The sequence below is a fragment of the Cupressus sempervirens genome, chromosome 2, assembly GCF_028749045.1.
Source record: "Cupressus sempervirens isolate cs-2001-9-10 chromosome 2, ASM2874904v1, whole genome shotgun sequence".
Classification (NCBI taxonomy): Eukaryota; Viridiplantae; Streptophyta; class Pinopsida; order Cupressales; family Cupressaceae; genus Cupressus; species Cupressus sempervirens.
The window spans coordinates 124,066,867-124,094,206 of NC_143119.1; the positions used below are offsets into that span (position 1 = coordinate 124,066,867).

Below are 27,340 nucleotides of genomic sequence, written 5' to 3' on the forward strand. Positions count from 1 at the left end.
AAAAGTGGCACTTTATCTCAGTGCGATACAAAAAAGTGCTTCAAAATGATAGCTACAATGATCAAAACTAAAAACAAGCTGCAACAAAATAAAGTACAGCCGAAAACAAGAGAATCCATGCCAAGAAAACGATCCTCGGGCCTAAAACACTCAAAATATCCACCATATAGCAAAAACACCAAAATTATAATAGAAAGAGCATGGGCCAAAAACTTAGAAAAAGGACCACATTTCTAAAAAGGTGACAGAACTAGTTTTTCAAAAATATAAAGTTTTCAAAAAATAGGCATGAGACGCAAAAGATATGCTTGTCGAAGTCAAAATAAGGACTCCAAACTTTGACTAAAAAATAGATAATAAAAACGATCAAAACCTAAAAATACCTACACCAAAGTCTCCATCTCAGAACTAGCTTTTCGACACTTCTTTCGGATTGGAAAAATACCTCCGTATGCAAAAGTTATGGCCAAAAAACCACAAGTAGGTCCAAAACAAAATCAGGAGAGGTGCAAGTAAGGCTGATGATGCAAGGATGATGTCATGCTGACATCAGCAGTCTGTTACATTAAAATTGATAGCTAAACAATCGTCTTCACAAAAAAGTGCCATGTGGCAGCCACGTGGCAAAAAGGCAGACGTGGCAGGGGCCACGTGGCAAAGTGCCACATGGCAGACCTGCCACGCGTCAAGCACTAGATGCGGCTATGAAATCCATGTGAGTTGAGGAGGTGCTAATTGTACTAGGTGGAGATCAGAGTGCAGGAATAGGTGGAGGTGGCAGAAACAGGAGGCAGAGCGGTGGAAAACCTGGCGGACGGTGGCACTGTTAGATGGAGAAGTTGTTGCCGTCGGCAGAGGTGGAGACTGTTGGCATCGCCACCTGCGACAGGAAAGGCGTCACCGAAGGAGGAGCTCAAGCGGAGCCGCCGGTGACTGGGGAGGTGCAGGCGGAGTGCGGGTGACCGCCGGGTGGCGCAGTGGTGGTCGCTCGGCAGTGCACCAAAATTTATATATTTTTAAAAAAAAATTCTGCAAAAATCATCCGTACGTCTGTACGGAACCTCTTGAAATGAAATTTTTTTTGCTTCTCGGAGCTCTATCTCCAAAATCGACAAGCTTTATATGAATCCTAGCTGCAAACGGCCTTTCGGATCCAATGGTGATGTTTGTTTGGCCCCAATGTGCTCCAAAAAATTGTTGATCCCCTAATTTGAAGAAAAAATGCACAAACAAACTAGGGTTTGTGACTTCAAATCACGACTTCAAAATTCTTCAATGAAGCAGTAGTAGGAAGGCTCTGATACCATGTTAGAGTTGAGAAAAGCCAACTCTGAAGATGCCCAAGATCACCTGCATATGATAAACTGTCAAAGAGAAGCCAAGAAGAGGAAGAGCATGGAGCAAGGGAAAAACCGTAAATGGACATGAGAGACCACAAATGCAAACACAATGAAAATGTATTTACAATGATAAGTAATATGATGAAAATACAATGAGAGAGCTCGCTTATAAAGAGCTCATGGAAGCTTGTAGAACAAGCTAGAAGGTGGTAGAAGATAAGCTTGATAACTCAGCACATATCCACAAAAGGTGGAACATGCTAGAAGGGAAAAAACTCCTGTGTTGTCAACAACTAACCACTACATGCATTAAATACAAAATATTAAATAAATGCATTTACCTAAGTAAGCTTAAGTAAATAGAATAAATAATTAGTAAATTAATTATTTACTCTAATAGTTTGATAGTGGGTTATTCGACCTTCTACAACTCTTAACAGGGTTGACACAACTCCTAATAGGGTTGGAATCTTCTAACAAGGATTCAAAGTCTCCTAATAGGGACTCTTATTATACTGAATTTGTTTATAGACTCCTAATAGGGTCCATCCTCTAACACGCACGTGCATTCACACGCACACGCACATGCATGCACACACACACACACACACACACACACACACACACACACACACACACACACACACACATCAGTATATCTTTGTGGGCATCATTCCTACCAAGGTTTTCCCTCTAATGAAGGGTTTCCTTAGTTAACAAATCTAGTCGAATTGTGTATGTGCATCTTGTTATGGTTGCTATTTACTTTGGTTATATGGTTAAGATTTATTTAGGCTGATAAATGTTTTAGCTAGATAATTGATTCAACACCCTCCCCCACAAGTTATCTTGGTGGACTATTATTTCTAACAAATACTTCTCTTGTAGCCCAAGAGCTTTCATTCTATTTGTTTTTTTTTATGAATAGTTATTGTATTTGGTTTTCTAGCCTTGGTGCCATGTGGCTCTCATGGGCTAATTCCTTATCCCTTGATCTTTTTTTGTGAATATGGAACTTTATAATTTATTTTAATATAAAGGATCTATTCATAAAAAAAATTGTAGCTTTGATGAAGGTGACATGGACTACATGGGGCCTACATGTCCCTTTATGTAGTACAGGTGATACAGATGGGGTAGAGTATCTTACATCCTTTCATGCATTACATGCACTTTGAATAGAGTGCATGTACTTGAGTACCTATTTCAACATACATGAACTTTTAAAAAAAAGTGCCCTCCTTTATATATATATATATATATATGTATGTATGTATGTATTTAGAATTTTTGAAAACTTTTCCAAAAAATGCTTTTAAAATTATTATTTTTATTTTGATTTAAAAAATAAAAACTATAGGCTTATATTTTGTGCCCAGGATGTATGACCTTGGGGCAAATTGTTTTTTTTTAAGAAGTTGATTTTGTCCAAACTTGGCAAGGTTTATATGGAAATAGGGGTTTTTAGGCACTATAAACCCAATGGTGAGGTTCGTTTGTGCTCAAAGCGTACCCCCAAAAGGTGATTCTCTATTTAATAAAAGTTCAATAAAAAACTATAATTTGTTTGAGAAAACCCATGTTACTCCAAAAAATCCTTCAAAACCATAATAATCTATGATAAGTCAATGCTCTAATACCATGTACATTCTATTCATTCTTTTACAATTTTGCACTCTAGCATGAATATCTTGGTTGTTTTAGGTCTAGGGATCATTTTTGTTACATGAGATGACTCTTCTTAGGTTGCACTTTTGGTTGTATTAGCCTCATGTCTCTTTTGATCTTTGTTGACATATTTTGTAAGCATTTATGCAAATGCACTAAGATAAAGTCCCATTTTTCATCTGTATTTTTTGTGTAAGTTATTTGGCTTATTTTTCCACATGATTCAAGTAGTGTCATCAAAGAGAATTGATACTTGTCACTATTTTCTTGAGATCTACCATATATCATGCTTTATTGTACATGCACTCCTATAATTAAGTTCCATGAGGCAGGGGGGTCATGTTTTCCTTTATTTTCCATTTACCTGAGTGTTCTCTCAATGATATTAGCCTCATTATTTTTCCAGAGAATGATCACCTCATGAAACTATTATGTATTTTCAATGTATCTTATTTATGGTTCCTTCACATGTACTTCCTCTTGGTCATATTTCTTGGTTATCTATCATCTCTCCCTTGTTTGCATTAGAGGGGATTTCTCCTATTGGTTCTTATCATTCCTTGGTTCAATGGAGTGAGCTATATATATAATATTTGTTCCTATGTACTAGGAAGATGCAATGACTAGGTACCTATATTTATTTTGGTAAGATGGATCATTTACCATATGGAAAAGTGGCAACCTTCCATGTTCATTGGCCATCTCTTTAGACTTTGGTATTTTATGCCATTTATATCTTTGACTTCAATTGTTTTCCTATATTTTCCTCTCGATTCAAGTAGTGTCATATGAGGGCACTTATGTAGATTATAGTGGTCTCTACCTAATCATGTTCTATATTTGATTGATCAACACTTTATGCTTTAGTATTTCATGCCATCTAGATATCTTCAAATTTAGTTGTTTTCTTCCAAATTCAAGTAGTGTCATTAGAGGGCACTCATGCAAATCATAGTTTTCTCTACTTGGTCATGTTCCATTATAGTGGAGGTTCTTTAGATCAACAATTAATTTTTGACAAAGCTTTGTAACTTCTTCAAGCTTAGTGTTGTTCTTCATGAGCATTCTTTTGTTCCAGTTTTCTAGGACATTCTCTACTTTGTAGGCTTATTCAATCCTTCATTAGATTTTCAACATTATTTCCATCACTTTTTGGAGTAGAGTTTTTTCCATGAGATTTTCTCTGTTTCTCTAGTTTATAGAGATTTTGTTTGATTGGGTACCTCATCAAGCCATGTTGCCAAGACACAAGTTCTTCTTTTGACATTGTAGTTTCCTTTTCTTTTTATGCATCGTTTGTAGCTTCATTGTCATTCATCTTAAGGGGGTTGTTAGAATAAAGTAATAACTTAATTATTAATTCATCTTGACTTGATCATTAAGTTACCTTTACTTCTCTTTAAGATAACACTTCATGAATTAGTGACATTTAATAATAATATTAATTATTACATAATTATTTTTAGGGGTTTTTAATAAGGATTGGTCATTGTATCTTTTATTAGTTCATTAGAAATTCTTTATAGATTCATTTGATGTGATAATATAATCTTTAATATTTTCATAGTCCAAACCATTTCTTTGTTATTCTATTCTTCTTGGTGGCAAGTTATCTCTGCATGCAGGTGATCTTGGTTTCATGGAGTTGAATTGATAACTTCTACAATTTACACACACTTTGTATGGACCTTATTATGCCTATATTTTTACTTATAGCATACATGATTGTGGGACCTCATATGCTTGGGAATAAATATCCATACAATGATTCACATGCACCACAAAGATGAGAAAAGTAAATAAATTCACATATCGATATTAACTCCAATATAATTTTAGGAACATTTTAAGACAAATTTTTAATACATTACATATTGAAAATTGGTACCCTTTTTTGGAAGGTTTAGCTTCCCTAATCTATTATCCATATTCATTCACACTCATTTTACCTTAATTTTTAAGTACTTGTTGTTAGGCATAGTACTATTTTAATCACCTTCTTGTAACTAGTAATTAAAATTCATGATTTCTACCAATCAAAATTAATTATTTTAAAAATTTATTATATACACAATAAATTTTATAGTAAAGATGTATATTTCTTACATTTATAAATTAAGGGAACTAATTTCAACCTATCCCATTGGCTAAAATAATTGAGGTCTTATACATAAAATTTTCACAACCACCATGTCACTTCAAAATTTTAGCCAATTTTAATGGCACGTTGCCTCATATTTATGCAAGGTACAATATATAATCATGAAATTACAATTTCAATGTTGAAGTAAAGTGAATAAATTTATTTGAATTGGATGGGTGTAGATGTATATGCTTATTTTAATAAAAATTATTTGTAATTTTTATTTTTTATTTTTATTTTTAAAATTTTGTTCTTGTTTACTTAATCTTTTTCTATTTCTAACTATTTCAAATCAAATTATTTAATTATGATTATATCAAAGTAAATTTTTGAATCAAATTATATTTTTACATTTAAAACTGTCATATTAATAACTATCATATATGCCATATATATTATAATATTGATAAATAGAACGAAAGATTATTATGCTATTTTGAAAAAGTAATTATGAAAAAAATTCTATTTTTAAAAATATTTTTCCTTTGATAGGTAAAACTAAGTTTGTTATATTTTAAATTATTCATAGCTTGTAATCAATATTTTTTGAAATGATTATATTTAGAATTAACTTTCCAAAATAAATTTATATTAATTCTTTAAAGAAAAATATTATTTATATTATAACTAAAAATAACTATGCAAATTTTAATATATTTATACTTTTAATAAATATATAATTAGATTATAATTGAAATTTAATATAAAATAAAACTTAATAATTAAGGAAAGTACTAAGGCATTCTATGCCACTTGTAAATACTCTTACATACATTCCCATTAGTTTCATAATTATTTCACTCTTAATGTCCATACATTAATTTTCTATATTATAATTATAATTTTTTGTTATATATATATATATATATATATATATATATATATATATATATATATATATATATATATATATATATATATATATATATATATATATATCCTATGACATTGTAGTTGGTTCCCAAAGTTCCAAACTTCAAAGTCAAAATTTTAACCCCCTTATATTTTATTCTCAACCACAAGCATAAGTTATACAAATTTCTAACACAATATTGATATACGATTTTATATTTTACAACATAGATATTAATTATTATCCTCACATCATCTAACTCTCATTTAGTAAAAAATACATTCTTCATAGGAACACTTTAATCAAAGAACTAATATAAATGTAATTTCTATCAAAATTTCCATCCTAAGATCTTTTCATGCTTAACTAAATTACTTTCTCATGGTTACCATTGTTATAAAGTGAATCATTATAAGAGATGGACTTAGGATTTCTTGATGCTAATGATTCAACAATTCTCTTAAGGTATTTTTGAATATTTCTAGGTCATAAAGAATTTTAATCATTATACAAGGCATTTATCGATATTTACTTGACTATATGTAGAAGTACATTGCAAAAAAGAAGTGTAAGACTTATCAAATTAAATCTAAAAAGTATTATAATACAAATATACATCAATGAAAGCAATCTAAATATACAAAATTGAACAATATATAGTTACTATTCTATAAACATATTTTAGCTAACATGTAGAAAAAATACCATCTCTTAACAACCATTGGATAGCTCTCTTCTTTTCTATTATTCTCCTCAATATTATCCTTGATAATATTTTATTTTTCTTTTCACTATTCTCTTGTAAACATCCTTTTGGGGAAGCTTAAATGTTTTTTCACTCCCATAATGAGAATGGTGTACTGATACTTTACCGTAAATCTATTATGAACATCTTTTCATTACCTTGATTCTTGTAGGGATTTCCTTGACCTCTTTTTCATGGTTCACTCTTCCTCACATGTTCTAAATGTCTTCTAACTCACATTTTAAATTTGATCCTACCAAGTAGAGAGTTGTAATTTTTGCATAATCTATGAACCTTGTTAGAATCAATGCCTTTAAATGTTTCTTTGGATGCCATGATGTACTCATATATTAATATTTCTTTGTTCCTTTATATATTTTGATTTGGGTTCCCACTTGTTAATTACTCTTTCAAGGTTCTCAACACATATTTCTTTTCTTATAGTGTTGTTATTATATCCCTTAAATCCCTTCTAATTTCATGAATCTTTGCAATTGTTTTCTTAAATTCTACTTCTTTTAAAATCTTCCCTTGAATTTAATTTGAAGTTTCTTTTGTTATTTTTCTTTTTCTTTTTCTTTGGTATATTATCTCATTTTCATTGAGATACGTTCTACAACCCACTATATGATGGAAAGATCATGCTTTGACACTACTACAATGCATTGAACCATAAATTATTAACCAAATTTAGATCTAAAAAATAAAATTTTAAATTTATGCCAATTTCATCCAAATTCTCCCAACTATGTAACTAGTGTTGCAAAGAGAGGAAAGCAAATTTATGAAGTTTCCAAAGAGTATCATTAAATTAATTTTTATTGATACTAAAAGTGGATTATATCATAATTTACAATAGAAACCGATATATAACTTCATACTCCGAAGATCTCCAAAAAATCTACAAAAAATATCAAAAGTAAACTACCCAATTTACTCCAAATTTCACCACCAACATAATAACAAAACCAATTGAAAATTCCTGAAAAACTAAAGAAATATTTTATATTTAACAACAAAAAATCAAGTATAGGATTTAATATACATTAATATTGAATTATTTATCTTTAAACACCATAATTATACACCAAAATTGTAAAATGTGATAAATCTAGTATTTTGATTTACTCAAAACACCAAAAAAAGATATACTATTTGAAATCCAAATGAAAATACCAACATTTATTTGATGACAATCATAATTACATAAGTATATTATTGTACATATCTACAAGACTTGATTAACCAATAGCTCACACAACTATGCTAAACAACACTTGAAAGACCATTTTAATGATAAAGGAGGCAACAAGAAATCTTACAAATACCTTTTTATCCCAAATACACTATTTTAATGAGAATTTAATTTGTAATCATAGAGATTTTGTCCTTTGATCACCTAAGAATCATGGGTTTTCATCCACAATCAACATTCCATTGTCCAATGACCCAAAAAACCATATTTATAACCATCCAAAGTCCAAAGTCCATTAGATGCATGACTTTAAAGTTTTGATAGAAACATAAAATGGATTATTATTTGCCAAAACCCAAACTTGGAAAATAGGGACATGACAATTCAAAAATGTGTCAAAACATACTAATAAGATTTGCATACTTATATTGATTCTGATTTATTTTTTGGTACATTTGAAAAAATGTTATAAATGCAATTACATATTAATAAAATTGCTACATTTGTTTTTGGTAAGGTCCTATTACTCATATTCATTCACACTCATTTGACCTTCCTCTATCCATTTATACATACTTTTCCATACATTTTATAATTATTGCACTTCTCATGTCCATATATTAATTCCCCATATTATAATTTTATATTTTTTGTCCATTCCATGCTGATATTTTAAAATTGGCTTATTATGACACTCTTCAAGTGATCATCAATAGACAAGACTAATTATATGAATTCATATAGATAGATACTAATCGACAATCCTACATATTCATTCCAATCAAAATAACATTCTTCAAAAGAATATTTTAATTGTATGTCTAAAAGGAATACATTTGTATCAAAATTTTCCTCGTAGAACATTTGCATACTTTTTTATTGGTTTCTTGTGTTTACCATTATTAAATAGTGGGCGGCCTAAAGGATTTACATAGAGTACTTGATTCCAATGATCCAAATATTTTATTTAAGTTGTTTATAAACCTTTATAGTCATTAAGATATTTCAATAAATTTATAAGAAATATCTCAATATTTTCTTAATGATATATAACAGTGAATTGAACAACAAAAGTGTAAAACATATCAAATCAAATATAGATTCACAAACCATTATATAGATCCAAATTTATAAAATTATAAAATAAAAAATTATAATTCTATAAAAAAAAATTAAACTAAACATAAAAAACTAACATCATGAGTTTTTTAATATTATTCTATTAAACTTGTCATTCACATCAATTGGACACTAGGCACGCACGCGCGCGCGCGCACACACACACATATATATATATTTCTAGCAGCTGACTTATTTTAGAACATATGTTATTCATTATCACTTCCTAATTTTGATTTGTTTATTATAGGTTAGTTTATACTAAGGTGTATGGACTAATGTTGATTCAACCAGAGATGTCTATCCATAGCATTATAGTCAATGAAAGACAGCGAGTAAGCGCACAAAATAACAAACTATTGTCACTCGTTCTAGAATACTGCAATTGCTACCATACGTATTGTTCATTACCACTACAATCTATGATTAATTTATACTAAGATGTATGGAATTGGTTTGAATAATCTAGATTTAGCTATAATGTTTAGTCAGACTGTTAAAGAGTCAACGAAAGACAGCAAGCAAGCGCCCAAAACAACGAGCACTTGTCACTCGTTTTAAGATCAGTGGGATATTCCTCGCGTAGCCTCACCATGCCAGCCTACGCACGGCTGTCTGCAAATGAAATGAACGGTCTATACAAAACTATTCCTACCCACCAATGCCCATGAATACCTATAAATTGCGCTTTCCCCCTCCTCTACTTCCATGAAAACTTGCTTGAGCATCATATTAACCATGACGAAGCAGCTGAGTTACGTTGTGATACTCTTGATGTTGGTGGTGGCGGCAACAGATACAAGTGCAGCATTGTTCACATGGCCTCAGAATTACGTGCTCTCCAACACTGCAGCACTACCCAGCCGCTCTGTGTTGGATGGCAATTTCAGAATTGCAGTGGACGCATCGGGTAACCGCATTACCAGCCCCAACGGCGACTGTGCTCTCGGATTTCTTGACCACCAAAACTCCGGCAAATTTACTCTCTCCATCATTTTCAATCCCTTCTTCGCATCGCCTTCATCTCCCAAGGGAACAGAAATCTGGAGCGCCAACAGAAACAATCCAGTGGGGGAAAACAGCACGGTGGCGCGCAATGCGCTTGGACATTTGGCTCTCCTCGAATCCGACGGGGCCGCAATTTGGTCCTCCGAGGGGTCGGTAGAGTCAATGGATTTGTGGGAGACGGGAAATTGGGTGCTCTACAATACCACCGACTCAGATCTGGCGAAGGACAATACCACTGTCTGGTCCAGCTGGCAGCATCCTACCAACACGCTCATGATCGGGCAGATATTTAGAACCGGGCAGAAGCTCGTAAGCAATGGCTCTCCCACCAATTCCTCCGAGGGACGTTTCTCTTTGGTGGCAGAGAAAGGAGGTGTGGTGCTTTATTCTTCTCCCAACTCATTGCCATACTGGGCCTGGCCATTCCCTGGTCTCTCCTATCGATACATAAAGAGTCCCTGCACCTCTTCCGGGTCAGGGTCGTTCACGGTGCAGATAGTCTTCGCTGCAGATCTGATATCAATGGGGAACATAGGCGATGCCAAAGCGGGAGCAAATTTACCTAACAATAGTAATGGGTCAACTTGTTTCCCCACGGCTGATTCAGACACCCTGCCCTTTCATACATTCCAAGGAGAATCCCGAATGCGGTTCCTGAGATTAGATTCGGACGGAAACCTTCGAGCGTACATGGCGAAACCCATAAGGGGAATAATGGGATCGAATCCTCAGGTGTGGACGTCGGACTATGAGCTTTTCCCGTCGTGCTTCAACTGTAGCCTGCCTTCTGTTTGCGGTCCGTACGGCGTCTGCTCGAATGGCCAGTGCAGTTGCCCGGCTTCCATGTTCAGGATGCGAGAGGCGTTTCAGCCTGATGCGGGTTGTTCTCTTCAGTCTCCGCTCGACTTGGCTTGCAAAGGAAGGAAAGGGCAGCAGATGGTGGAAGTGAAGGGCCTCGATTATTATCCCAACAAATACCTCGATTTCAATGCTTCATCTACCTCCACAGCCCAGCAATGCAAAGATTTGTGCCTCTCTAAATGCACCTGCGTTGCGTCCTTCTTCCGTTCCGATCTGCGTACATGTCTTTTGACATTCGACAGTGTAGACACTTTGCAACTTGTTACCGCTGATCGCAAGGCGTCGTACACAGCTTTCCTCAAAGTCTAGATGTTTTAAGAGCTCCTACTGCATTCGTTGTCGATTTGTACTATCGTGATTGACGCAATTTCTGTTGTGTTCGATTATTTTTCTCTTACAAATACGCAAACCACTTTCTCACATTTCGACTCTTTGATCAACCTCTTCTGCATGTTTCTAGTTGCTCCTAATAAAGAGAAATTAATTTATGTCAGTACTCAATGATTTAATTTATGTATTTTTATATAATTAGTGTTGGTTTATTTAATTAGTATTTGGATTTTTTAAAATTTAGATATAGATTATTTAATTACAAATATCCAGAATAAATGTGTTGCAAGATCATTTATATCTATTGAACTATGTAGAATTACTATCTCCTCATTTCTATTTGTATTGATCCTTTTCTTTTTATTTTTTTAAAAATAGTTAAATTGAATAATCTATTAGAAATAGATGTGACTATCTTCCATACAAAATGTATCATTCGCAAAATTTTCAAAAATTGAAAAATACAATAGATTTTCTAAAATTTTCATCATTTTTTTTCATAATCTACATATTTTGAAAAAAAATCAATATGTTTTTGCTAATTTGATTTTTTTTAGAAATTAAACATATTCAAATTTAAAAGATATTTGAATTATTTAATTTTTTGAAAGAGCTGAGATTTTAAGTTAGATAAATAATTCTAATATCAAAATTATAAAAAATAATGAATCTATCTTTTGACTAATATCAATTCTACAATCCATAAATTTGATTTAGACTATTATGTACTTTTACTTTTTAATTAACTAAATTTTTTACTTTGCACTAATTATTAAAGACTAGTAATATTTTAAAATATATTAAGAAGGTTGTTGAAATTTTCTGAAGATAATTGTCTTAAAACTTTTTTTTAGAACTATGTAAATTGTAAAATGCAACTATTAAATTACACAATTTTTCTAAAATGATAATGTATACTTAAGTTCTTTTGTTGTTCCAAATCAACTATTCCTATAATGTTTCTTCTTATATATATATATATATATATATATATATATATATATATATATATATATATATATATATATATATATATATATATATATATATATATATATATGATTTCTAGATGATTACTTAATGCACATCCAATGCTTTTAAATATAAAGGTGTAGCGATTCATCATATGAAATATGCACCAAGTTAGCTGATAACATGAATGAAATAGTTGATAGTTAACAAACTTTAAATTTATGTTTAAGAATTTGGTTACTTGTAGTATTAACCAAGAAAAAGCCCTATTCTACAAAATAGTGGATATAAATAACTTACCATGATCCTCAATAGATCTTCAATGAAATCAATCTAATCATGAAGCTTCCTTATATAATTGAACTTATGTAGAAACTCTTCAAATTAGTAGCAATGATGGGTTGTTGAGAAGGTTGAGAAGATGAACAAACATTTTGGGGAAATTGAGATGGTTGAGGAAATGATAGAGTAGAAGAGGATGAGAAGCAAGTGTATGAGAAACAAAATGAAAGAAAATAACACTTTCCCATTACTAATACACTAAGGAAACAATGTAGAGAAGAAAGAAAATAAAAAGTTGTTTCCTCTTCTTCACCTATAGATAAGGTTCCATGCACTTGATTGGTGAAACTTTTTTATCCTCTGAATCGATTGAGAATTCTTTATAAACACTTATTATTGTAGACACATTAGATCCAATGTCTATTCATGCCTCTTGAGGACTTTGCACACATGACATGTTCTTCTATTTGTAGTTGCACTGCATTATAAAAGGCCATGAGGGTTGTGTAGAGCCTTTTTCTCACTAAGCATAGCATTGTCAAAGTGAGAGTGGACACTTTGACAAGGCTAATCATATCCTTTTTTCTTTCATTTTAATTTGCATACATGTCTTTTAAAATTTGATAGCATGGACACTTTGTAGCTTATTACTATTGACCACAAGTGCAACGCCCTGCCAAGGGATCCAAAAGAATTAACCTAGAGTTTTACTAAGTTTGCCACACTTTTTTTTTAAAGAACAAGAAAGAATAACATACATATCAAACATAAAGTAGCGAAAGCAATAACATACAATCATCTATAAGCATATATAATAGATTACATTCCTTAAGGATCCCAAGACGTTGAATTACATTTAAATTTAATTAATACTAAGTCTAACAAATACCACATCCATATGAAAGAATAATTAAAAGTCCAAAGTCCATTTAAATAATATACATTTGTTCTGAATGCCACTTGGCAATAAAATTCAGAATTCTCAATGTAATATCCTCCCCTGATTTGAACTTTGACTTGCAGAAATTTAACTTAAGGAATATTGTCAAACACTTTGTATGCAAACTCATAAAGCTGATTTCCTCAATAAATTGCTTTCTAATGAGTAGATTTACGAACAACTATGAAGTGACATTAAAATGCATAATACACATCATAACATTTTCACAAATACTTGGCATACATTCAATAGTATATGAAAACTCTGGAAACTCTTTCAATCTGCTAATAAAGGGTGATTTTTAAATGTAGATGTGCACTTACAGCTGCCTTAAAGGCTGCAAAAACTATTCAGACTTGTATTCAACAATTATTATGCAAAATATCAAAATTTGACAGAAGAAACTTGGAATTAGTTGCCGTAGTATTTTGTAGATGTAGTCGGCCAGCCCTCCAAACTTCTAATCAGCTGGAAAAACAAGTAAACTTGATACCAACACTGTTCACACCGTACTGTAGCAAAATACTGTTCATGCCGACTGTAGCAAAATACTGTTCATGCGGCGCTCTAGCAATAACTAACTTTAGATTTGCACCTCAAACCCTTGTAAATTTCTTTATGCAAACACCCCAAATGAAACCCAGTGTGTTTCCTGAAGTGAAAACACCTTTGATCCTCCTGACTGTGTCTTCCAACAGCGAAGAGAATGCTAGCAAAGAGGGATTCTATCCTCCAAGCCCGATAATCAGATATCCAGCAACATAACATTAATCTTCATCCAAGCATACAAAAAAAAAGCTCTTCCATTTCTTTTATAGTGTTCTCACAAGAGCTCAATCCTTCATTTTCTCAATGTGGGATAAAACATAACTCCCTTTATGTACCTTATGTCTCCAATGTGTTATAAAAATAAAGGGAACTCTTTTAATTTAAATATTTTCCACAAACTATAGTCTATGCATTAATAAAGTTAAATATTTAAATTTAACTTTATAAAATGGCTTTATCAATGCATAACAAATCTTATAAATGATAAATAAGTCTTCCTGTCGATTTTAAACAATTACCATCGACATACCACTGTGACTAAATGTCCGGCCATGCCCAAGATGACTTACTATAAATAGTAAGTATGCCCAAAGTTGCCTCAGAACCCCTCAGAAAGACCTGCAACTGAAACTGTCTAGGCCAAATGGCCTCTAAGCCCCTTTAATGTCCTAGTTAGCCTACAGGACTGTGGGGAAATAGGCTAATGACAACATCATGCTATGAATGCTAGAAAGGGGACATTACACTCAATCATCTATTTTACATGTCATAGGGTATGAAAGGCTAAAAGAAAATACCTTTATAAAAATAGAATTACATCATCGTCCTTGGATCTATGATACAAAGTAAAATACAATAAATGAAACCATCCATAATAAAGATATAACTATCGATCATAAAGATACAACCATCCATCACAATACACAAAAATAGAATGAAAGCAAATATAGACAAGGAAACTCTAGCCATGACATCAACAGACGAATCTCAATGGTAAGAGTAAAAAGCACTACCACCCGACTGTATGGTAACCCAAAAAGGCCCACTCCCACTACGTTGAGGAGATAGTGTCAAGTCCCAAACAGGATATCAATCTAAATATCAAAAGTACTCTCTAAGTCTGGAAATCCTAAAAGTAATCTAGCTCAAAGGTTCCAAGATAAAATGACATCTATACCTAGAGGCACACAAAGACACATAGGAAACCTACTATGTAAGCGGGCAAGTGTCATCACATGAATCATGCAAGAGTTACCCTCATAGTCTCTCAGGACCTTGGCCCCCTAGTGATCCCTATGTGGCACTAGTATCCTCTCGTACTGACAAGGCATATTAACGATGCATGGTCACAACCAAGCATTCTCTCTACTCCCATCCTAGTTTGTACTAGCACTTGAGGCATGGGTGAGAACATAAAAAGACTCTTATTAGGTTCATTTTATTCCCATTTAGTGTAGTTTTTTCACTTATTAAACAACTTACAATGGGTTACCCTGGTAGCCACTTGGCGCCCCAGCCTCCATTGCAAGCCACTTCCATACATTACATATAGATAACCTACCCTAGGCTCATAAAAGTATAAATCAAATAATCATATAAAATCACCTCAGTCCTATACATGTGACTAGAAAGCGTCAAAAGATAATTCACAATAACACATCAGTTCTCTATGAGCAATTGGAAAGCATCCCAAAAATACTAATCGAAGACTGAAAATGGTTAAGACAAATATGTCATAGCACGACATCACCAAAACAAATCATACAAACACATCAATCCTATAAAACTATCTGGAAAACAATACAAATACAACTGATCGAAGACTCCAAAATGGTTAAGTCAAATATGTCATAACATTCACCTCAGCTTCTCACAAGAACACTAGAAAGCAATAACAAACAATAAATACAACTCATCATAGAGCATACCAACACATTACCATGGTTGAGTTTTAAAGATCGAGATCAAATCATTATAGCATCACAATCACAGAACTCCCAAGCCTCTGGTAGACATCCTAAAACTGACAACACTCTAGTCAACCCAAACCCAAAACATAGACAACATATAGATACAAAATGTAGGTTTCATAGTTTGGTTTGATTTTGAAAACATAATGATGAGTTAAATGTAAGGTTTCAATTTTCATTTTCAATGTACGTTTCAAGTATATAAGACTCTCAGTTTACCCTACTAAATCAACCCATTCATTTATTCGAATCAATTGTAGAATTCACCCTATTATATTTTAAGTCAATTTCCCTAAAATATTCTAAGGATAATCAATTACTTAAATAAATTATTACAATAATTCTCATTGATTTTAAAATAAAATAATTGGCAATTTCATTAAAATCAAAATAAAAGTTAAGTAAATCCACAACCTTATTCGCTAAATTACATTACTAAAATAAAAAAAATTAAATTATACTTAATTGAATTATATTATATTATGTTAAATTAATTAATAATTAAATACTTAAAATAACTATACTTAATTAATTATTAAAAATTAAAAATATTTAATAAAATTTTATTTAATAAATAATATTTAAAAATTAATATTAAATAACATATTATTATTTTTAAAATAAAATAAAATTTAATAAAAATTACACCCTACAAATTTAATAAAGTAGGGGCTATTTTATATAGCTGCTGACCCTTTTAAAAAGGGCGGTCACCTCCTAACATAGGCTTGCAACAACAATGTTGTCGCAGTACCTGTAGTAGTAGTTGGCTACTGGCATATGGAGGGGGTATGGGGTTTCCCCACCTCTTCCTCATTATATATATATATATATATATATAATTCAAATTGTATTTGCAATAAATTTTATAATATATAAAATTTTTAAAGAAGACAATAGCCCCCCTTTAAAATTATATGTGTGTGTGTGTGTGTGTGTGTGTATTTTAATACAAAATTTGAGCTTTAATCTAATAGAGGTAATACGACTAATCGGTTGAATTCTCAATTGAAATCTTTGAATTTAATACAAAACCTGTCCCTGTTCAATTTTCAATTTTAAATCTATTGATGAAGGATAATATGGGTCAGTGCAAGAAGTTGGGTCTCACTTTTGGCCAAAAAGTGGAAGTGTTTTTCCTGTTTTTGAAAAAATTTGTCAATTGATGCCAAAATTTGAGCCATTTAGAGATTAAATATAAAAAAACTTCAGAAATAAAAATTGTAGTGCATGGAATCTTCTTTTTGAATATGTAATTTATTTGTATACCCATATGATAGATTATTTTTTTGGTATGGATCTTTAAAAACCACTTTTTCAAAATGCCTCTTTTAGGACCATACCATGCTCGTGTACGGACACCATAATTTGACACAAATGAATGAATTTTTGTGAATCCTTTTAAATAGAGTTACCTGACACACCAAAGATTGATGAGAATATTTTTCTTGAATTTTTTAATGAATATATTTTTTTATTAATTTTTAATTGGCTATAAAAGAAAATTTTAAAACCTCTTGTTTATGGACACCATAATTTGATCAAAATTTCACTTTTTTCAATTTTTCTTTTAACTTCAAAAGAATTGAATGTAGATTGATGACATATAAATTAATTTAAGAAAAAAAATAAAATAAAAAAGTTATTAAAGTTTTAGTGAACATTGCTATTTTACATTTAGGTACCACCTTTGATTAAAAAATTAAAAAAAATAGTAAATAAAAACATAACTCTATAAAATTTATTTTCTGAAATCAGGACAGTGAGAGCTCTAATGGGTTTTTGTTTCATAAAAAAATTTGATCGGGAAGACCCTCTAAAAATTATGGCAAGGCATGAATTTGTTAGTTCAATGCCTTAGCCAAATCTTAAGAGACCAAGGCATAGGCTTGGTCTCACCAAGCCTGTCCCAAACCGAAATCCGAGGCAGGAAAATAAAATCCTGCCTCATGTTGTAAGAAATGGGCACCCGTTATTTGAATTTCAAAAAATGGGTACCCATTTTGAAAAGCTAAAAGCGGCATGTACAATCTGCCGAAAACTTAAAAAATTGAATTTTTAAGAAATGGGTACCCGTTTTTTACTTTTAAAAAATGGGTACCCAATTTTTAAAAAATGGGTGCCCATTTCTTACAAATTTAAATTTTTCTTTTTTTGAGAAATAGGTACCCGTTTTTTGAAAATAAAAAACGGGTACCCGATTTTTAAAAATAACGGGTGCCCATTTTTTAAATTTAGGGTCGAGCACCCGAACCAAAAATGGGTGCCCGTTTTTTAAAATCGGGTACCCGTTTCTAAGAAGTTTCATTTTGCGGATTTGACTTCCATGGAATTGCGACCCAACTTTGTGCATTCATCCATATTAATCTTTTGATTTTCTCGTAAACAAAAGATTTAACATGCATACTAGAAATACACAATACTAAAACATTCATCGCAAGAATTTCTTAGATAACCATTCAACAGACACGATGAAGATAGGAAAGAAAGAGCGTAATAAATTGAGCGAATAATCACAAGTGTCTACCTGGAGTCTGATGCTAATCACTATGCCAAGGAAGATTGTGAGAGAAATTTTCCCTTCTCAAAAGCTTCTCTCCCAAAATTCTTCCTCTTCCAAAATTTGCGATTTCTTCCCAAAATTTCAGTCCCTTGAAAAATGAACTCTCAATTGTTGATAAGGAGTTCTCTCCTAAATGTGGGGCACTAATTATGTGATCACCCAAGAGGACTCCTTGCTCACTAGACATTACCTCTTTATTATCTTTTCTTTATCTTTTTCATGCACATTTAATGAATTATAAAATAACTTAATTAAATTCACTTGACTTCTCCTTTTAATTAATTTATTAAATTTTAATCTCATGTATACTTTATGCAATCTTTAAACTTTTAATAAATTAATATATTTTTCATGCTTTACTTTATTTTTGAAATTTTAATAGATAATATATTTATTAACTTAACTAATAATAATATTTAACATTTATTTAAAAATAAACTCTAAATATATTATTATTAAATAAAATAAATATTATCATGTTCTGAAATTAAACATATAACTTTAATCTTTATGCAAAACGAGGGGTAAAAATTTATTAAGACAGAAAGGAATACAACAAGGAGAGCTCAACAAGGAGCTCGATCTTGAGCAACAAGATCATCAAATTCTTGCACCATCTCAAAGGACAGTTGCCCCCTATCCCTAATATTCCAACCCGGATCATGACTAGAAGCCCATTTGGCTAAACAATCAGCAGTTCTATTCCATTCACGAGGAATATACATGAACCTAATGAACTGAAAAGAGGAAGAGAAGAAAAGAATCTGCTTAACAATAGTGGCCAGCTTCCAACTAACATCCTCAAGCTCTTGCGAAGAAAGCATGTTCACCACCACTTGGGAATCAGACTCACAAATAATTCTTTTTATTTAATTAATTTATCAATTAATTAAATATAATTAAATATTAAAATATCATAATAATTTTTCATTAAATTAAATCATTAATTTAATAATTTAATTTGACTTAATTAGTAGAAAAATCACCAAAGACTCATAAAACAAAATACAAAAACCCATCAAAGAAAAACACATACAAGATCAAACTAAAGGGTTATAATCATGGATTAACATCATACAATGCATTTGGAAGATAATTAATTCGGATACCCCTCCTAATTATCTAGGACAAATGGGTTAAAGGTTTAGGATTTGGACTTAAGAATTTATCTCCCCTTTCTTACCATTGAGATAATGTGATAAGGTATGCTCATCCTGACAATTCAGGGAAGTTGATACCTGGTACCTACAATCTGCATAAAATCCACACATGTGCAAACACAATATTCTAAACTAAATAAGCAATGTCAGGAAGTGGTGCATCATGTATATTCTAACTAGCAGCTGACTACGACTCCCTTCCTTAACCACATCAGAAACACCATACATAAAGAAAACATACACACACACCATACACATGCAGTATGGGGTAAGTATTTATAAGAAAACACATATGATAATCCATCTAACTAATCATCATGAATAACTGAAATCATTGTAATAATCATCATGCATACATGAAGTAAATAATACCAAGTAATCTCATCATAAATCAACTAAATATGAAACAATATATGATAATCTTAAAACAATGCCACTAATCGTCAAGCATAAATCTAGCCTAAAAGAGTTTGGCAATAAAAGCAAAATGTAAACTAGGGGCAGGCACTACAACAAGGCAATGCACATAGCTTTCCTCAAAGTCTAAATGTTTTATGACCTCCTACACTTGTCTTAGATACTTTCTATCGCAATTGACAGGCTTATGTTGTATTTGATTCTTTTTCTCATTTGAATAAGATACAAATTACTTTCTCAGTTTCCAACTTTGTGAGTCATTGTTAGAAATTAATCTATTATTAATGTATTATTTTTAATATAGCATTTATAAACTCTTATGTGCTAATTATTGGTCCATTTTGGTGATCATTTTAATTTGTTTGATTATATATACATTATTTAATTATAATATCTAGTGCAAATGTGCTACAAGATTGAACACTATAACCTTAAATTGGTTACAAATTTTGAACCATGTACAAGCACTCACCCCTTTCCCCTATTTGTATCAATTATTTTTCTTTTCAATAATTATTTTCAGATATTAAAATGGAATGAATGATAAGAAGCTAAATTGTAAATTAAATTAATATTTGATTTGTTTTTTTTAAAGTTAAATTTCAAAGTTATTTTAAAAGAGTACACATGCAATAGACCAAGATTTTAAGTCTAGTCAAATAATTATAATATTAAACTTATTGGCATAAATGGTTCTATCTTTTGAGTAAAATCTTTATGCAACCCACAATTTGTTTAAGATAATTAGGCACTTTTACTTTTCCATTTGATAAGTTTCTAATTTGCACTAATAATTATTAATTTTTAAACAAAAGACATATTTTTCATATATATTAATAATAAATTATCTGATATAAAATTGCCATGAAGACATGAGTTTAGAGTAGAATAAGAAGTAGAAAGCATGAAGGAACAGAATTCACACTAATTATTAAAGAATAATAACATTTTTTCTTCGACTTGAAACTAGATTTTAATATCAAGCAATAAAATTAGTATCAACTTAACCATTTTCAAATGATTTTTGAAAAGAAAATAGAAAATATAAATTTTCACGATGATACTTATATACTCTAGAATAATCATGTATCACATAACACAATGTATTATCTTAAAAGCAATATTAAAATACTCCTACAAATTTTTCAGCATTATTAACTCTAGTTACCTTCCTCCATATGAACAAGACAAGTAGGACCATGCAGGTTTCTTTAAGCATAATTATATTCCACACTTGTAATCAGTAGCATAAAACTTGATTTGAGTTGCATCGTTTCTTTATTTGTTAATGCGATGCAATGAATATTGCCGAGTCAAGCATGGGGGCTTTCTAGACAGTCGTTTGCTTACTCGAGAGCCCAACAAATATTACAATATTGGTATTGTCAAAAACAAATGCATTGACTGGAATACGGGTCCACAGGTTTGGCCATGCCAGGCTGTCTGATTAGAGCCGGTCTTTTGCTGCCGATAAAAAATACGGAGTTCTCATGAATGGCACTTCCGGCCCAAACGCGTTTTCAGAAATCTTTGAATCAAATTAGCCTAAAGTGAACATAAAGCAAAACAGGAGCAGTCAAACAGATACAGATTTTGACCATCTGTAGAACACTGGGATTGTATCTGCCAACTGTAAAGTAGCATATAGTAAACTGGGGCTACATTAGAGTGGGAAACGGGGTTTGCTTGCGTGATCACAAGAACAAGTCTGCACTTATCAGATAACGACGACAAAAGAGTTTCGATTGCTCATCTCAGGTCAAATTCAAACTCGGCTGCGAGACATCAGGATAAGAACGTGTAGGTATTTTACCACTCTAGAACACGCTTGCGTTATCCTATTTATATCCCATACGTCCTTACCTCTAAATCACTATTCCCACTTCCTTTCATCGAGTAATACTACAAGCAGACGCCATCATGTCGTCGCGATCCCAATCAGTATTCCTCGTCCTCTCTGTTTTTATCTGTGCTCTGTCCACTTCTCTATCAGAGGCAGCAACAAGTCGGCCAAATGCTCTTGTTGCTCAGATCACTCGAGACTCTACAACTCTGCAATATGTCACTCAAATCCAGCAGAAAACACCGCTGCAGACAGAAAGTCTAGTGGTAGACATAACGGGAGATAATGTGTGGGTGCAATGCCGAGACGGCTCCTACAACTCCTCCACTTTCCGCCCCGCCCGCTGCCGCTCGGCTGTTTGCTCAAAGGCAGGCTCCATCTCATGCGGCGAATGCTATGCGCCACCGGAGCCCGGCTGCAATAACAACACCTGCGGCGCTTTTCCCGAGAACACCGTCACACGAACCGAAACGAGCGGCGATTTGGGGCAAGACGTGGTGGCTCTTTCTTCCACCGATGGCAACAATCCGGGGCCCAAAGTCACATTCCCCCTTTTCATCTTCTCCTGTGCGCCCGCCTTTCTCTTGGAAGGACTTGCTCAGGGTGTCGCCGGAATGGCGGGATTCAGCAGAGGCGCCGTCGCTCTGCCCTCTCAGCTCTCCGCCGCTTTCAGTTTCGCTCGCAAATTCGCCATATGTCTCCCCGCCGCCAGAGCACCGGGTGTCGTTTTCTTCGGTAATGGCCCCTACGTGCTCCTTCCCGGGAAGGACGTCTCTCAGGGGCTCACTTACACTCCTCTTGTGAAGAACTCAAAGCTTCCAAACGAGTACTTTATTTCTGTGAAAGCCGTCCAAGTGGGCGAGAAGAACGTCGCCATCGACGCCGCCAAGTTGAAGATCGATAGCGAGGGGAAGGGCGGCACGAAGCTGAGCACGGTGGTTCCGTACACAACTGTTGCGACGTCCGTATACGCTGCCATTCGCGACGCTTTTGTGAAAGAAGCTCAGGCGAGGAATATTTCTCGGGTTGGAGGTGTGAAGCCGTTTGATGCATGCTTCGATGCGAAGACCGTTGGTTCAACCAGAGTTGGCGCCGCTGTGCCCACCATCGGACTGGTGATGCAGAACAGCGATACGATTTGGAGAATCATGGGAGCGAATTCTATGGTTGAGGTGAGTGATGATGTGTTGTGCCTTGGATTTGTAGATGGAGGCGAGGATCCCACCACGACAATGGTAATCGGAGGTCATCAGATGGAGGATAATCTTTTGCAGTTCGATCTGGCCACATCTCGCCTTGGATTCAGCTCCACATTGCTGGGCATGCAGACCACCTGCTCCAACTTCAATTTCACCTCCACCGCATAAAAATCCTCTATCAACAGTTCGCCAATATGTTATGTTGAATTTGCGTTACAGATTCGATTTTATTTGACAAATAATTTAGGCTGAGGAGTTTTGCTTTTCAAATAAATCAACAATCTCTCATGGTGATTGTGTCACTCCACTTAAAATCTTCGATGGAGCTCATCTGTAGTGGCTGATGTTATTGTCTGTATTGTAGACTACAGAATGTAATAAATTGCATTATGGTATTTGTCGCGTACTACTTTACCCTTCTTCCTCCCTCGTCAATACACATATTCTCTCTGTATTTCCTAGTTCTCATCATTTTTAAAAACGTTAAATAAAGAAATAACCAATATCAACGGGCAGTCTTATCTCCTCGGGCTTCTGCCGACAAGCTATCTATTCGGAGACGTGCCAACGGAAAACATTGATACTAAATCAAACAGAATGAAAATAGCTGTTTACTACAAATGGTAGGTTGGATTTCATAATATATATATATTTTAAATCGAAAGAACTTCTATACCATATTAATTTGCCATGTTTATGCACTGATCATCACAAACTCAACTTTTATAAAGGAAAGTTAAAAATGAAGATTAGAAAATAAAGTACCTCCTTGAAAACATTGCAAGTCATGACTGTATAGACATACAATTTAGTACCATTTCTTTTGTTTTTAACATTTGAATAACATTTTTTTAAAGAAGAATGAATTTAGTACTAATAGAGTTTAATAATGTGATATGAAGCTTGCATAAAATATGCAATTTCAATTATACGATTGTGATCAAAGAAATTATGAAGTTATTTTACTTTAAAAATGAAATTAATTTTTTAATTAAATCTTTATAATTCATATTTCTATTAATTGATAATTACATATCAATATTACATTATATTTTAAATAAGAGATAAATCAAATTTATTAATTTGAAATAGTATAATTTAAAAAATTACTTTTTTCATACATTCACTTATTTCATTTTAAGTCATTTGAAATGTATAATTTAATACATTATGTTTTGCCCAAAAAAATATTTAATTCTTTTTTATTTTTTATACACTTGAAACATAACATTTAATTGATTATACAAGTTTTAGATGTAAGATGTGAGATTCAAAAAGTTGAACTTAATATTTGACAAAAAATTAGTTTGTAAAATTTATTAAAAACTGTACAACTAAGTATTAAATATATAACTAATTTAAAATATACAATATATTTTTCATCTAATATTAAATATATAAGAGTATCTAAAAGTGACATTTTCCCTTCTCAAAACCTTCTCTCTTCCAAAATTCTTCCTCTTCCAAAATTTGTGGTTTCTTCCCAAAATTTCGGTCCCTTGAAAAATGAACCCTTAGTTGTTGATAAGGAGTTCTCTCGTAAACTCAAGGCACTAATTGTTGAGAGGACTCCTTGCTCACTAGGCATTAAGTCTTTATTATTTTTTATTTATCTTTTTCTTGCACGTTTAATGAATTATAAAATAACTTAATTAAATTCACTTGACTTCTCTTTTTAATTAATTTATTAAATTTTAATCTCATGCACACTTTATGCAATCTTTAAACTTTTAATAAATTAATAGCTTTTTCATGTTTTACTTTATTTTTGAAATGTTAATATATAAAATATTTATTAACTTAACTAATAATAATATTTAACATTTATTGAAAAATGAACTCTAAATATATTATTATTAAATTAAATAAATATTATCACGTTCTGAAATTAAACTTATAACTTTAATCTTTAAATTTAATTCTTTTATTTAATTAATTTCTTAATTAATTAAATATAATTAAATATTAAAATATCATAATAATTTTCCATTAAATTAAATCATTAATTTAATAATTTAATTTGGCTTGATTAATAAAAAAATCACCAAAGACTCATAAAATAAAATACGAAAATCCATCAAAGAAAAACACATACAAGATCAAACAAAAGGGTTATAATCACAAATTAAAGTCATATGACACATTTGGAAGGTAATAAATTTAGATACTTGTGCTAATTTTCTAGGACAAATGGGTTAAAGGTTTAGGATTTGGATTTAAGAATTTATCTCCCCTCTCTTACCATTGAGATAATGCGATAGGGTACGCTCATCTTGATAATTCACAGAAGTCAATATCTAGTACCTGTAATCTACATAAAATTCATGCATATACAAACACAATATTTTAACCTAAATAGGTAATGGCAAGAAGTGGTGCATCGTATAGATCTTGACTAGCAGGTGACTACGACTCCCTTCCTTAACCACATTAGAAATGCCATACATAAAGAAAACATACACGCACACCATACACATGCAGTATGGGGTAAGTATCCATAAGAAAACACATATGTTAATCCATCTAACTAATCATCGTGAATAATTGAAATCGCTATAATAATCATCATGCATACATGAAGTAAATAATTTCAAGTAATCTCATCATAAATCAACTAAATTTGAAACAATATATGATAATATTGAAACAATGCCACTAATTATCAAGCATAAAACTAAACTAAAAGAGTTTAGGAATTAAAAAAAAATGTAAACTAGGGGTAGGCACTACAACAAGGCAATGAGTTTGGAAATACATAATGAATTTATGAGTTAATTTACATCAATATACTAAAATAAAAATGTGAACATGGATAAGAACTTAACATTGCCATAATTTACATTAGTGATTTTGATTTAAAATTTATAAGCTTTAATATGTTATTTATTTTATTTTATTTTAAATTAAGAATGTGAAAAAATAATTAATCAAAGAGTAAACTATTGTTGCAAATGCTAGTTCTAAATATGTTTAGATGATAAATTGGAATTTTGATTTATATAAATAACCATTATTGATGTTTTAACAAATTCTTAAATTTTGTTGAATATTTAGTTTAAAATAATTTATTATAATAATGATTAATAGTAATGATATGTGGACAATTGTTATTTTGAAGAGTCAATAGTATATATATGTGTATATATATGTATATATATGTATATATGTATATGTATATATATACATATATATATATGTGTGTGTGTGTGTGTGTGTGTGTGTGTGTGTACACACACACACACACACACACACACACACACACATATATATATAAAATTGTACATACACATATTTTTTTCCCCCTATGTTTCTTGTACTCAATAGTTGAAGATTTATTAAATATTTCTCTAATAATATAGAGTGGACAAAGAATGTCAATGACCACTAAGATGAAGTAATAATATTTGATTTGTAGAAGATAGAAACACAAAAAAACATAATGCTACAATAAAGAAAGGAGATTTTATTATTGATGCATTAAAACATATTCCATTTTCTCTTTATAAAGTGTCTCTACACCAACAATGGTGGAGATTACATTCAAAAATCTAGCTTGATCCTAACTAATACTATTGTTTATATTAGTTGACATTTTAACAAGAATATAACATAGGTTTCTACTATGATGGACAAAAACAAATGATTATTTACTTGGAGTTCTAACTAATCACTCATCCTTATTTTTTAGATTCTATTTCTAATTGTACCCATGAATATGTTACAACTAATTACGTCTACCATCACTCCTCCTTAGCTTCGACAATAGATGCTATTATACTGAAAAAATTCATTTTTCTTGATCCCTATCATTCATTTGTCTCAGTTCTAGTATACAACTCAATTCCTCAAACTTTTTCAAATTCTTTCAAACTTCAAATCATATCTAAAATCTTCACAAATAGATAAAACTTAGGAAATACCATCATTTTCTTGGGATGCTCTAACCGTGAGCTTTGACACACTTGATCTCCACTCTATTGTAGGTTTAGGTGTGAAACCCTTGTAATTTTTCAACAACTCCCATTGTGCCATACACAAGTGCTTAGTGATCCAAATTTTAACATGCTCTCCTTCTTTATTGCTTACATAAATTTAAAGAAATTGGTTACAAATGTTACCTTATCATTCTATTACAACTCAATGTACATGCTTATTCATAAACTTCCTAGAGAATAAAATTCAA

The 27,340-nt window shown here is 31.8% G+C and overlaps 2 protein-coding genes across 2 annotated transcripts; both read left to right on the plus strand.

Moving 5' to 3' along the window:
- The first annotated feature begins 9,663 nt into the window (after positions 1 to 9,663).
- LOC149571332 (EP1-like glycoprotein 2) lies at positions 9,664 to 11,428 on the plus strand. The gene has a single exon (XM_089808879.1). It carries the CDS (start codon positions 9,772 to 9,774, stop codon positions 11,239 to 11,241), a length of 1,470 nt encoding a protein of 489 aa, XP_089665005.1. The 5' UTR covers positions 9,664 to 9,771; the 3' UTR covers positions 11,242 to 11,428.
- Positions 11,429 to 21,941: 10,513 nt separating this feature from the next.
- Positions 21,942 to 23,552, plus strand: LOC149571333 (putative aspartic proteinase GIP2). The gene has a single exon (XM_089812887.1). It carries the CDS (start codon positions 22,036 to 22,038, stop codon positions 23,323 to 23,325), a length of 1,290 nt encoding a protein of 429 aa, XP_089669013.1. The 5' UTR covers positions 21,942 to 22,035; the 3' UTR covers positions 23,326 to 23,552.
- The last annotated feature ends 3,788 nt before the right edge of the window (positions 23,553 to 27,340 follow it).

Bases quoted from the DNA above. Each gene is read 5' to 3' on its own strand.
- LOC149571332 (XM_089808879.1), top strand. From the start codon at position 9,772: ATGAAAACTTGCTTGAGCATCATATTAACCATGACGAAGCAGCTGAGT.
- LOC149571333 (XM_089812887.1), top strand. From the start codon at position 22,036: ATGTCGTCGCGATCCCAATCAGTATTCCTCGTCCTCTCTGTTTTTATC.